This window comes from Falco biarmicus, chromosome 2 (assembly GCF_023638135.1).
Source record: "Falco biarmicus isolate bFalBia1 chromosome 2, bFalBia1.pri, whole genome shotgun sequence".
NCBI lineage: Eukaryota > Metazoa > Chordata > Aves > Falconiformes > Falconidae > Falco > Falco biarmicus.
The window spans coordinates 27,792,305-27,807,271 of NC_079289.1; the positions used below are offsets into that span (position 1 = coordinate 27,792,305).

A 14,967-nucleotide genomic window follows, 5' to 3' on the forward strand; every position below is an offset into this window, starting at 1 on the left:
TAGAATTTCTAATTAAATCCCAACCTATTAAAAAAAAAAAAAAAAAGTAAAAAACTCCTGTGTGTCAAGTGCCTCATACAAACACAACATGTGAAGTGTTTGGCCCACACCAGTCAAAATATAATGGTCTCAATCTGTGGATCAAGAAAACAAGAATAAAACCAGCCACTGAGCCATGGTTCCTCCCTGAAAGGCATCTACCTGGCTAGCTCTCCGATGATATTGTACAATATACAGGTAGCGCAGTGGCCTCTGGCAGCTCACAGGGACTCTCATTCTGAACCCTCTGATGCATGGCACTCACTTCTGCAGTGCCCTTGAGATCCAGCAAAGCACGCAGAGTCAGAAGCAGCTTTTGCAACTCTGTTTTGAAGGTATAGCATGCAGTCCTTGCATCACTGACCTCTGACTGTGACTCAAGGTGTGCTCTGGGGAGAGTGGAAGTCAAAACAACCTTGATAAAGACACCCACTACCCGGTCTGGTTTGACTCAGACCTGCTGTGCTTGTAAGGGCTGGGTTGCAAGAATTCAAACTAACTCCTGCCCAGCTATGCCAGGGTACAAGAGCTCTGTGGTGCTGTCTGTGCACTCTCTCTTTCTCCAGAAGCTGATGAAAATGCAAAGTACAGTTAGATTTTTTCCTTACAAAAATTAAAAATAAATAAATAAATATAATAATAATAAAAAAATTAACCATTCTGAACAGCCTAATATTGGGATTAAACCCCTTTGTATCCAGTCAGTTTTCTAACTCCTCAAAACATTTCATTATTTTCAGCTCTGCTTCAAAAGGCAGTCTTTTATAGGGGTTTATATCCTGTTTTTATTGATTTCCTCTCATATTGATGCTAATGGAAGCTGCAGGCAGGGATGGGTGGGTTTGAACTTTTTATTTCTCTTGAGGAGAAAGTATGCTTAGCTTTGCAAAGCTTAATAATGCCTCTGCTGCAGCACTACAAACCTTGCTTTGTGCACCTCTAAAACTTTCTTGGCACAGATGTCCTCTTGGTGGCATCCAATAAGAAAGGTGGTTTTTTTTATTTTATTTTTGGGCTGTCTGCAAAGCAATAAAAGTCCACCACCGTGTTAAATTTGGACATATTTTGGGCCCTTATCTGTTCTCACAGAATGAGGTACTTATTTGCCATCAAATTTGAATGGAATGGGATCAGATCCTTATTGGTGTCAGGCTTCGATACCTAAGAATCACATAAAAATAGAGTAAATGTTGATTTGAAGTATGCTTTTTTTTTTTTAATAGACCTTCATTTCAATATCTGGCTGTAAAAGAAAGAAAAGACAGTGAAAGACTGACCACCTAATGATATGCAATGTAATGTCACGGCCCTGTTCCTAATTATCTTGCTCACCTGTGCTGTATTTGCTGTTCTGTCTTGTACCTACTCCAAGACTTGGACCAACTCCATGCACAGTGGAGTTGTGATGACATGGCTGATGTTTGAGGTTAACTGTCCTGTGGTTTTGCCCTGTTGGGAACTTTATGTGCTGGAGAAACTGCATCTTACTAAGGCATAATAATATGCAGAGCTCTTAGGCCTGTGGTAGTTAACTTGTTCCGATAAGGGTGCTGGTGGCATTATAAATACCCCACTCTGGAACATTTTGTCTGGAATGAAACCATGTGGCTGGAATGCCTTGAAAGCTCTTTGGAGCAAGGACTATTTTGAATTCGGCTAGTGAAAGAAAAGTAAGCTTAGGACTCCGAGGTGTTGCCAACCACGACGAAGAATGAGAAAGTAGAATCAGTGGTGGAGAAGGACTGTTAACTGGAATATAGAGAACTTTGTGACCACACTGAAACATTGGCTTCATGTCATTCTTAGCACAGATTCTACAGTAGAAAAGAGAACTCTCTAAAAGAGTTGACCTAGTAAAAATGATATGAAGGTATTCCACCATTATTATTATTATTATTTATTTCTTGTTATGCTTGTAATAATTCAGGTGCTTTCCAAACAGAAAAGCTACAGGCCCTGCCCCAAGGAGCTCACAATCTAAAGGTGGACAAGGAGAGAGACGTGAAAGAGCGGAGGTCCACAAAGTCAAGCGGCCAAGACGGAAATCAACCATACCTTAGCAATCAAATGTGGTTTGAATGCATTGTTGCAAAGCTATACAAAACTATTTTCCCATTACTGCTCATATTTTCCATTTTGGTTCAACTGATCCACTCTTAGGTGCCATGGCACAGATAGAAGTGTGGGAAGGAAGCTTTCAGTATGTGAGCTCAGGGAGAGTAGCATGTGTAAACTAGTGCTGGAAAACACACCTAAACGTGTAGAGGGGTTTGAAACTGAACTGAGTTTCAAAATTCAGTTCAGTACCAGGGTAGTTTAGACCCAGAATGGTATAGCTTTAGGTCAGGTCCTACCAGGTGGGAGTTACATGTGATGGATTCCATCTGGAATGTAAGTGTACTCTATGCACCTGGAGGTTCCTCAACACAAGCTAATATGAACTACAAAATCTATCATGGCAGTGCTAGCAAAGTTAAGAATGAAATGACCCCACTGACATGGTATAATCATTCATGTGTTTCCAAGGTTAGAGAAGGATGGTGCTGATCATTAGAGGGTGGTCATTCTTAGGTCAGTTGTAAAATTATTTTTTTAATAATGTAGGACACCAGTCACTGCTTAAAAAGAAACAGACTGTTTAATTTTAAAAATACTGGTTTTGACTAAGACAGTAAGTCACTCATCAGTTATGAAAAATACTATTACGTTTTCTTTATACATTAAAATGTCTATGTATTTTTTATAAAACCTCCAATCAGGTTCCCCCAAACTCTGAAATTGTCAAAGAACCTCTCTTAAGGCTTGCCTTTAAAAAAATCTTTGACAAACTGCCTTATTTTTCCAAGAACTCAGGGGATCATTGTATGTTTATTCCTGAAGTATCTTTCCCTTAGCAAATATGAGTGTATTGTGAAGGCAAAAGCTAATAAGCAGCTGAATATTAAAGTGCATAGGTTGTCCACATTTGAAAACATAAATGGTTGAAGAAGCAGTAGCTGTTATGATTACAGATTTCTGGGGAACAATCCGTCATCAGTTTTTAGCAAGCCACAGATATTTCTTTTACTATAAGAAACATTTTTTTATAGTCTTCAAGTCCTGCAAATGCATTTCTAACAATGGTATCAGGACAGTGATAATCCTCTTGCTGGGAAGGAAAAGCTGTAATTAAATAATCAAATAAACTGATCTTTCATAATTTACAGCTTTCCTTCAATAAATAAAATAATATACTTTATCTTTGATTCTGTATAGCTTTTGAAACAAATCAGGTTTCTAGCAATTTAAATAATGATTCTAAAAACTTGACATGAATTATGCTGACAGGAGCCGCTTATGATTATCAGGGTGCCCAGAATATTTTTAAGAACCTGCAAAGTTAAATAAAGGCTTACAAGTCTCTTAAGCTACTTTTTATTTGCATAGAAAAATATTTATCATAGGAGTCAACTATCATATGAGAGAAATTGCATTTGTTGTAATTGAAAAAGATAGCTAAAAAGTTTCTGTGGGTTATTGCAACAGTACAAGAATACAAGATGCTTCCATTTATTAAAAAATGTAAAACGAATTGTGAAAGCTAAAGCAGGCTACAAAACAGAAGGTCCCCATATTATCTTTCTCTTGACTACTATGTTACAAGATCATGTGCCACAGTTGAGTACTATAAAGTGTAACTCTGCATTTGCTAATATAATTCTTAAAACATCCCCCTCCCCCCCCCCGAAAAAAGCACTATGCAAAATATATATATTTCTAAATGCTTCCTCCTGTAAGCATCACAACCTTGTTATCACATAATCACCCTGATCAATTGTTTCTTGTTTCCCATCACAGTCAATGCTAATGTCCAACTCCTTGTCCAGCTGTTCCTGTGGTGTGGCTGGTTCTGAGTTCTGCAACTCCATTTTCTCTGCTTCTGAAGCACAAATACTTCCCTCTTCCAGTGAATCTGGAGAGTCACTACCATTTTGTGACTCAGTTAACACGCATTTTTTGTCAGGACTTTGGATGTTTAATTCACAGTTCATGGTCAGTTCTCCCTCTTCCAGTTCAGCAGTTTTCTCACATTGTTCTTCTGCCTGTTGACGGGAAACTTCTTCAGAAACAGTGTATATTTTATTTGTATTCTGCTCCACAGAGTTTGTTTTTGATCGTCTGTGAAATAACCCAAAATTTTTTATGTCTGTTACAAAATTTACACGCTTCTGTTTTTCCTTAGTGGACTCTGAAACCATCATTGCTGAGCCATTGCTTACGCTATGTGCTTCAGAAGCAATAGTGGCTGATCTTGGGTGAATCATCGTTGTTATGTCAAAAAGGCTGAAGGTCTTTTTCTTTCCTTTCTTGTTTCCATCACTCTCACTAGTTTCTTCATTTTCTGACAGAGAGGCAGTGTCTTTGTTCATCTTTACAGTCTGCAAATTAGACAGCTTGCTTCCTTTTAACAAACCCAGAACTTCAAAACGAAAGCTTGAAATATCTTGTTTTAACTCCTGAAAATTAGGAAGATGAAACATCAGAGCATGAAATCTAATTTGACTTTTTCTCTTGTAATTAAAAAAAACCAACCAAACAAAAAAAACCCAAAAAAGGCTTATTCTATGTATCAGTAATAAACTACCATCTGAATAATACCTGGCATCTTCAAGGTGCTTTGCAGACTGTCTAATCCATCTTCCAGGTGAGACAGAAAAGTGATCAGCAGTTTTATTAGAGAAAACTTGAGAAGAAATGTGTCTTAGCCTAGACTACTCATAGAAATCGCTGACAGTGGTGAAGGAAGGAGCATGGACAACTTGAAGACCTACAGCCAACCTGCTAGACAGTGTTATCCCATCATAATAACAGCATTTTGATCAGCTCTTAACGCCACCCCTTTACAAACACACACACACGGGGACACACGCATGCATAAGCGTTTCCCTGTGAGCAGCAGTGCAGGCAGGGCTTCGTGCATTTCCACTACGTTTGGCAGCAAGTAGCTAAGTCAGAGCTAATCACTGCAGGCTACTTTCAGCCACCGCAACTCCTGTCTTTTAAAAATTTTATTTGATAAGGTGCTGAAACTATTTGAATCTTGTTTCAGCAAATAGGTTGTTACACACACTTAGTCCCACTTTGGTGCCCCTCTCACATGGGCACAATTCAAATTAGCTGATAAAACTGATTATTGCTCCGGCTAAAGCAAGGAGACGACTTGCTGGCATCCATGTACAATATTATCTGTGTGTGGTCCATCAGGACACCGACACTACTCTAGGAATGAAGTTATATGCTACCTGAACAACTGAGGAGTGTAAGAAATATACTTCACATTCTTATAATATCTTATTAAACCACCTATAAACATATAAATAAATGCATACCTTAAAATTTTCCTCTGTCAGTCCTTCCTCAGTTTTGGCATCTCTTATCATTGCTGCAACATATCTCTTAACCAGATTTCTCATAACTTCCTAAAAATATAAAATATTGTGTTAGCTTTCTTGGTATTAGTTACTAAACCTACATTCACTGGGCCTGCTTGGACTTCTTTGTGCTTCAGGTACATGACAAAAAATATACAAACTTTAGGTCTGCTTGAAAATTTGTTCTGCTTTTCAATGGGAAGTGCTGATATTTACTGTCCTGAGAAGGGCTGTATTGGGTCTGACCAAAGGTATGTCTCATGCCAGTAACATGCAGTCTGACAGTGAGCAGCTGCTGATGCCTCATGAGGGGCGTAAGTCTAGTGCAGTTGTCTAATGTTATTTCCAGCTACACTCTCCCAAGCCTCCCGTGATGTGAGATTCAAAGACTTTCTGAATCAGAAATGATAGCTCTAGGTTTAATGGGCTGTGACAGGTTTTCCTATGTGTTTTGGAACTCTGTAAACTTTCAGCATCCACAAATCCTCTGCCAACAAATTCCACAGTATAGCTGGAATAAAAGTCCATTGGGGTTTTATTTTTAACCTGCTCTCTTATAGTTTCCATTGTTATCTTCTACTTCTAAGAATTCTAAAATTATTTAGTTTGAAAGAGATGCCTGGACACATGCTCAGGGCCATGTGCAGTCCAGTGCTGAATATCTCCGAGGGTGAAGATGCTGCAGCCTCTCTGAGCAACTTCTTCCAATTCTTTACTACCCTCACTGTGATGACAATTTTCCTAACAGAATTTCCCTTTCTGCAAATTGTGTCCATTGACTCCTGTTCTTTTGCTGTGCACCTCCAAGAAAAATCTGGCTCCTTCTTATTAACCACACACTATGTTATTGAAGACAGCAATTAGATCCCCCTTAACCTACTCCAAGCTGAAATCTGAGCTTCTAATTTTATATCAGCCCTCTAACCATCTTGGTGGCCCTTTTCTGGATTCCTTCCAGGTTGTTAACATCTTCCTTGTAGTGGGGGGCCCAAAACAGGACACGCTGCTCCAGATACAGTCTTACAAGTGTGGGCTGGAGGAGAATAATCACTTCCTTCAAAGTGCTGCCTACAGCCTTATTAATGCAGTGTAGTACGTGTATCGTATTCAGTTTGTGGATAGATGGTAAACAGCTGCTCTGTGTTCACCTTCTCCATGATTTTATAGATCCCTGTTGTACTTCCCACAGCTGTCTCCTTTTCTAGTTGGAAAAGTCCTAGTTTACCTAGTCATTTCCAATATGGAATCCATTAATTACCAAACCTACAAGTGTACACCCATCTTGTTTAAGTAACAGCCCTTTTAACACGACAAAAATTCAAAATAAATCTGAAAATTATTCCTTGTGCTAGAATAATCTCAATAAATCAGAGGCCGACACAGGATAGATGGAGAAGAACAGCTTACAGGGGATCTGGGCAGAGGAGTTGTTAAGGGATGGGAAGTTCTCATTGGGAGACCAGAGCTGGAGGTATGGAGAGCAGGTTCTGATGGAGCATGTCAGTGACCTGCACATATGATCCTGATGAATCCCAGCAGGGAGCTGGGACTATGTGTTTGCCTTTTTATAGGCAATCCATGTATACAGTGGGCAAAATACTGGTTAGTATATTATTGCTGTTGGAAATATCCTTTTGTACCCCAAAAGCAGACAACTCTACTTCTCAAATGCTGTTTTTTGAACACCAAAAATACTACGCTCACTTGCTGATAATGAAATAAGTATGTATTTTGTGTGTGTGTTCCATTTTTTTTTCTTTCTCATTAAATCCTTTTTTTTTTCCCCTCATGAAGACCTTTTAGAGGTATAGAAAAATAATTACCCAAAAAATAAACACGGGCCTGTACCTGGTATTGATGATGTCTTCTGAGATTGTCAGCTGCTCTCCTCTGAAAAAAAGAAAAGAACAAAAATAATGCATCCCTGTCTGGTAGTAAAATACAGCACGGCAAAACAGCAGGTCTGTGCAATATGTGGTATCTAGCAAGCTAAAAGAGATGGTTCAAAGTCCCTTGAAAAATGGCACTGTTGGAGCAAAGCCTGTCATTAACTTTATAGAAGGGAGAATGCTGTTACTGCAAAGGCAAAATGGATTTTCTAGATTTCGTCAATGTGCTGCTATTGCAGCATTGGCATGGCTGTGGTGGCGCAGTCAGGCCTCTGCTTGCAGAACCCCAAAGTCACTGATCTAAAAAAGAAGGTGAATGTGATGATGTCACTCACTTGCACAGGCTGAACCGTATTTTACTGAATTGAGAAAAGCTTGGCATAAGTATGGTGTAAGCAAGACACTTGCTATGGCTCCTTATGTCTCGTTTAAAACAGAGCTAACCAAAACCTGCGCTATAAAACCATACTGAAGAGAAAATTTCCTTCTTACAGTATGGAAGAAAGAAACTTAGCTTGCAATACAGAGTTTGGCGTTGATAAGGAGAGAGGGTAAGAAGGCTAGTAACTGAAGAACAGCAAAAAGAAATGTGGTAGGACAAAAGCATGGTACAGGCTTTAAGCAAGTGTTGCATTAGCTCATACTGCCAGTCTAAGGGCTCTCCAGAAGATGATGGGGGGAAAAAAGACCTGACTTAGTCCTCAGATTACTGTTGTCCTCAATAGCATACCGAGTTACATCTCCCTATTCTCTACCTTAAGTATCCCTGACTGGTGGAAGAAACAGAAATACTTAACAGTTTAACTTGGCTTCTTATGTCTGCTGTTGTCGAGAAAAGGTGTCTGACCACTGATTGTATTTATACAAAACGGAACACTTACAGCATCTTAAAACAGCATAAAAGCACATCCAAGAGACTTGTTAAAATTGACCTCCGTTGCGTAATGAGGCAGGCACAGTAGGGTATTCTGTCATCTTTTACTTGAAACTGATTGGCAATTTATGATTATCGATTTCCCTGTACTCGGAATCGGTTTACACTTTAGGGTTGATTTCTTGTTTGTAATTAACTTGAGGGATGTGGTAGCTGTGTGGTTGGGCTGGGTAAAAAATAACAGAAAGGGGAAAGTCACTCATTCCTAGTCACTCTGAACAGCCACTGTGGGGTAGGGCTTTATACACAAGCATCTTATCTGCAGGATTTCTCCAGATTGTGTTTCTGTAGCTATGCCTCATCCAAAGGGAAGATGGAAATTCCTGGTGTTTAAGGGTGGAGGGCCTGGGAAGGCTGATACCCTCCCACCACCGTCTTTAGCCGGTTTTTAGGAGAAAAGGAAAAATAAAAAAATCTGATTTTTCACAACTGACCGCACGATGGAGATGTTTCATTCCCGCTGAGAGAGCACTGGGGGAGCCCGTGGCTAAAAGAGCTCTCAACAACAGATCTGACTCACAGGTAAAGGGAAAAACACTTAAAGAGGTAATTGAAATGCAATTCAGTACAGCTAAAGCAAATAACACCTATAAATAAAACAAATGCTGGTTCTTGTCTAGCAGAATACTTTCTGCTGTTGCTGTCTGCTTTATTTTACAGTGAAACACAAAATAAATGCCTAGGTTTAATTCTGTACTCATAACAAGAAATGGCTGGCGGGTTTTTTTGCAACCGATTCTGAAACTCCTAGAAATGGAGGCTGTGGCTTTTCCAATGCAATGTCAACAAGTGCAATCTGGGATGACTATACATTTCTTTGTGTAGTAATGTGTCCAGAACAGTTCTACTGCACTTAACTATTTTCAATCCATACCACTGAGAAGCTGAAAGAGAATGCATTTAATGGTGTGTTTTCATACACAGAAACACACATACTGCACAGGGAATTATGTGTACACATAACCTATCAAAGTTATTGCCCCCAGAAGTTCTCTATCTCCTGTTCAGATTTAGTCTCCAGTTCGTAATTGCATTTTGATTCCTTCTGAAAGCAGAATGAATTTTTTTCTTAAATACAACTGAAAATCAAGTTATTCACTATAAATAAAATCACATTAACACTCATATCATCCTTATTTAGTTCTCAGCCAGCCTGTTTTTCTTTACCTGTTCAACCTAATTTGTGCTTGTTCAAAATTTGTTTCAAGTAACCACAGTGTTACGTGCATGAACAAGTGTTGAATGCTATGGCTGACAAAGGGATAAAAGTAAAATCTGACTAAAATTAGCAACAGGGGAAGAAACACTCATCTGATGACAACATTGTATGAGATCATGAAATTGGAAAGGGATACTTTTATTGCTTTCCAAAGGGGGCACTAATACCCTTTAGGAAGCTTTAATAGTACTTCTGCTAGTAGTGATAATTACTTTGGTTTTTCTGCTTATGCCATGCCTAGTAATTTGCATTGCTTGGAAGAAAAATCTCTTTAGCAGTCAGAAATTTGAGAGTTCCTTTTGAAATGTTTTATCAAATTATATATTTTATAAAGCAGGAATTCAAATTTAATGTCTGCATTTGACCCCAAACTGCTTAGTGATAAAGGTCCAGAAAATGTAAAGATTGTTTGAAGTCATGGGATATACTCCTCGTCTTGAATAAAAGCATCCCATAAAAAGGGTAAGACCTCATGTGTGTTGACAAAGAGGTTTCCCCATGAGATGGTCCTTGGCTATACAACAAACACTTCAGATTAGTGTTTTCCATTCCAGATTAAAAGTTTATTTCTTTGCTCAACTTTCAATAACACACATTACAGAGAAAATACAAGACTTATACTGACTTAGGAGTTGCATCATTTTCCACTTGGAGAGCAAAGAATAGGAGAAGGCGAACGGAGGCTTGCTTTGCAAATGGTAATAATTATCATTCACGTTGCTTGGAAAAATGGCATAAAAATCTGAATGTCTAAAAAAGAGTTAACTGTTTATCTAGACATCAGAAGCACACACATGAAAAAAAAATTACTGAAGATATCCTTGACAATCCTTTCCATTTTCTTCTCTGAAATACTTAAAATTACAAGTAAAACACTTTTTGGTGACTGATCAGACACAAAGTAGAATGTAATTTTAGGAAATTAGTACAATTGGGGTTTCTTTTCTTACATCCCTTCTTTTTTGAAATAGCAATGGATTTCAGGTGGCTCACAGGAGTAGCTTTAAAACACCCAATGGCAAACTTCAGATTAATCAACAGAATTACACCACTAATCTGGCTTTTGCAAAAGTGAGCTGACAAAATTAACAGAACTGCTATACATATATATATATAAAGAGCAGCACACGCTGTTATTTCAGGGTTTTAAGTGTAGGAGATACTTTGTGATAATAGTTAACGAGCATGCTGCATACCTGGGATCTGTCAAAATGACAGAAAATAAAAATGTGCTGAAATCTGAAAGGTAGAAGATTTCTGTCTGATTAATAGTAGAGCTGAACTACTAGCAGATCACATGCAAGCATCACGCCCTTCCTTCAGCTGTAGCTGTGGCGAGAGAAGCTGCCACCAGCACGGCTGGGCAGCACGTTGCTTTGGATTAAAAACCTGTCCCTTGAAAAATTGCTCCTTGATTCCACCACACACTGCTTCAGCTGTCCCACTATAACAAAGGATAGCGGAACCACAGAACTGACTTCCAAGAAGTGAATTAATCAGCTGTCTGCAGAGGCACCTCACTTCCCTGCAGACACTGTTCTTTCCCATGGTAGCTTTGTTATAAGAAGCACTGTAGATGGTCCTCCCAAGTACCCATGCCACACTTCTTTCTACTGACATTTTTCTTCTTTATGTGAGCCAGATAAATCCTTTCACTAGCATGTCTGATGTAAACTACCCTGACCCTGACCCTTGCTTTACAAGTTCTGCCTGCATACAGTGAACTTTCAAGTGTACACTATTTATATTTTTACAGTGGATTGTTGGTGACATGTTTAAAACATCCTTGATTCATTCTTAGCTTATGATTCCTGGCTTTTTGGTACTAAGGTTTCTTACGCAGATATCATCCCTGATCCTTGAAAAATGCTGGCTTTAACAAGTCAGCTCCATTCTGTCTATCGTCTGTTCTGCATCCTCCAGCACTGACTCAGCCTTTGGATGCACACTATTGCTTTTTCTACTGGAAAACACCATAGTACGTCACCACTGATTAGAGCTTCCTAACATGAAAGATAGCATTTAGAGGTTTCAGAACAAAATGTTTTGAAATCTGAGTTCTGCCTTACAGAAAACACGGCATCCATACATCCATATAGCCAATGTCAGAAAATGAGCCTGAAACTGAGTCTACAGTGTTTTTTCCCCAGTACTGGTCACAGGGAATTATCAGAGTTTATAATGCAGGACTCAATGGAAAGAAGTAAGTCTCCCCAAAGCTTATCTTTGCTGTAGCTCTGAGGCCAGAGTTATTACAGGGGAGATTCCAGTGAGCTGGAATCAGGGAGCTGTCTTCTAAGATCCCCAAACAAAAGACAGAGAAAACTCTTCATTTCCCTTTGATTGACAGGGCACAGAGGTTCTAAATTTAATTTGTGATGTAATTGGCTGGGACAGTTGAAAAAGTTCTGGGAAGCCAAGGCTGAGCTGTGGGTGATGTGAATAAGTCTTTCAAAACCAGAAAGCAGCACACTCCCCCAGAACAAACTGTGAGATCACCATGGTGTGCCCATTGGTTCTCCAACCACTTAACCTCTTCAGGAAAATCCAGTTAACAGTGTCTGGTTTACATCTACCCAAACTGTGTGTAGAACTGACCACCAGAGCAAACAGAGGCTCTCACACTCTGATGTGTGATTGGGTATGGACAGGTTTTACCAATGTGGAAACAAGAGCACATAGGGCATACCCACACCTTAATCCATGTTGGAGCTTGGGTGCATTACTGGGCCTGGATATTGCACAATGTTCCAAATTCAGATAGCCCTAATGGGGCTGCTGTTATAGCTGAGGAACTAGCTGAAGAACTTTGTAGCTTTATGAGATGCCCAGATGTGTGGACTGAATATGCCTGGTCAGCCACAGCCACTCATTTTTTCCAGGCAGCTGGAAGTCTTGTTGCCATGATAGCTGCTGGATGGATCCCTCACAGGGGTTCCAGCTGCACTTGCAGCTAAGTACCTACGCTGCAGTGGAAACTAGCAATGGATATGGCACTATTGTCTCACAGTTGTTTTGGATTTCCAGTGTCTCTCATCAAACTCTTTTTTTTTTTTTTTTTTTAAATTTATTCTACAGAAATTAACCAAAACCATCCTACATCTCTCACTCACCTGTGTCCTCCGCTGCCAAATAGTTTTGTAATTAGTGGTTCACACTCAAATCGTAAGGAAGTCAGGTTCAGCTACTTCTTTTATGTTGTCCCAAGAGAGTACCTTTCCCCCCCAGGGTCTTAATGATTTTGAGATGGAAATCTCTCCTGTCAGAGCTGTTCTGCTTGGGGTAAATAATTAAATATCCACTGGAGAATAGAAATGAACCTGGGTCTCCCTTAGCCCAAGCTATTTTCTTTACTTGGTACCTGCTTCTTCTCTTTCCAAACAGAAATTCCATCCTGAAGCTGAAGAGTCTTGAAAAAGATTTTTGTATTTCTTCCATTAAAAAAAAATAATTAAAAAAATCTATTTGGAAATATTCCTAACCAGCTCAGTGAGAGAGACTCCCTGCCCTTTGACCCTTTGCTGCACCAGTTTTCCAAAACCCAAGATGCTCATATCTAGATGGTGGTATTTATGTACCCCATCAAGATGTAGCCACAGGACCTGGGGGGTGATCTTTCTGAACCAGCTTCCTCATCATGCCATTCAGCATAGGGCTGAGAGCACCCTGTCTCTTCCTTTATTATTCCACAAAGCCAGGAATGAGTTTAGTCCCAGAGCTGCAGTTTGAAAGAAAAAAAAAAAAAAGAAGAAGAAAAAGAAAAAAAATCCCTTACCGTGGATGGGAAGTCTGATAGAAAATATTGTCCAGAATTTTTTCTGGAATGTATAAGGGTATTCTGGATCTGATTCAGTCAAACAGGGCTATTGTGTTAACCAGCCCTAGATCCTCAGCTCTACATTGGCATCATACCATTAATTTTAATATCACTCTATCAGTTTACACTAGCTAATCATCCCTACTAAATGTTTAACAAATGCCATGAAGCATTGCCTACTTTCCTCCCCACACACATACATCACTCTCTTGATTTTCTCTTTCTAACAAAATCTCAGTTTTTCCTTCTGTTGGTCTCTGCATTTTCTTCTTTCCCTTGCTAGGTTACACAGGGATGTTTGAGTCTTGAACTTCTTCACCATTCATGCTAGTTCATGTCTTTTGTTTTTATTTCTATCTAAATCACTGTCTCTCTTCACTTCTTTTCTAATATTAATTCCAATGGGTTTTTTTCAGTGTTTCTTCCTTCTTTGTATTACTGGTTTGTTTCTATGCCATCCTTATGCTTATAAGCTTTCTTTTCTGTCTGTTTCTTTCCTGTCTACAAGTATGACAGTTAAGTGAAGCATATTTTGCTTTCACAATATAGATACTGGCCAACAAGATCAGAATACTGCAATAAGCCCGATTAGAAGCTTTCCACAAAGAGGACAAAATCCACTCATCAGCTTAGGAACTGTGTATTAGTTTTATATGTCACTTGTCCTCTTTATCATATATCTGTACACCCATGTGAACTTGTTCCTCCAAGTATATCTGGTGATTAAACCAAATGCCAGGATACGACAGGAGAAAATGTAGGAAAAGCCTATCCTTACTACTCGCTTCCCAAGAAACTGGGGAGAAATGCAAAGAAAAGGTTGATAGAATAATGAATCAGCAAAGAATTGTATCATATCCCCTGGCTTCTTTGAAATGAATGGAAGTTTTGCTACCAGGGTCAACAGCATGAGAACTATAAGGCTTTCCTCTTCCCCTTCCCCACGACACTCCCACACTCTCACTTAATGCTTTGCTACCTGCATTCCTAAAAGGCTTGAAAACATTTATATTCACCAAATCCCTAAGGTATAGGGAAAGCGCCATTATACACATTTTACCCTCAATAGTTTTCTTTATGTTGGAGTTGGCTAATTGCAGTCTAGTTACTGAGGTACTGCTTTGCTCACTATGAGAAATGCATAAATCATAACTAGAGAGATTTCGTTGTTGGTGAGTTAGCTTGTTGCCCAGATATTTGCTCTGACAATGCAGAAAAACTGCTGCTGACAGGTATGTCAACTGGATAAAGCTAGGTGGGACAAATTCAAATCTGCTTTACCCACTGCAGCTACCAGAGAAAGTCTATGGCCGAGGTATTACACAGGCATCTGCTGAAGCCAGGTGCAGGACTATTCTTGCTCCCCTTGGGTGTCTTATCCCCTCTTTTTTCCTAGAAATTTCTCTGCTAATCAACACTGTTAGAACAGGGTACCGATGTGATTCTGAAATGACTTGTAAGCAATTCCAAGTAAATGCTGTTACCTTTCAACAGGTTTTCTTTAATGGGAACAGCTTTTGGTAAGAATGCTTTTAGGGTAAACCCATTTCATTACATGTAGAGAGAGAGACAGAGAGACAGAATATCTCATGATGAATGCTTTATACACAAGCTTGTGGTTCACGATATGTCATTGTGACACTTGAGCTAGAGATCAT

At 39.3% G+C, this 14,967-nt stretch overlaps 1 protein-coding gene across 1 annotated transcript in view; it reads right to left on the minus strand.

Annotated features, from left to right (window-relative positions):
• Positions 1 to 1,946: 1,946 nt before the first annotated feature.
• The window catches only part of TRPC4 (transient receptor potential cation channel subfamily C member 4), a 162,151-nt gene continuing 149,130 nt past the window's right edge, over positions 1,947 to 14,967 (minus strand). Inside the window, exons 9-11 of the mRNA XM_056329817.1 lie at positions 7,299 to 7,340; positions 5,409 to 5,498; positions 1,947 to 4,535 (exon numbers count right to left, since the gene is read on the minus strand). Of these exons, the coding sequence (XP_056185792.1) occupies positions 3,819 to 4,535; positions 5,409 to 5,498; positions 7,299 to 7,340 (849 nt within the window). The 3' untranslated portion in view covers positions 1,947 to 3,818. The remainder of the gene's footprint in view (positions 4,536 to 5,408; positions 5,499 to 7,298; positions 7,341 to 14,967) is intronic.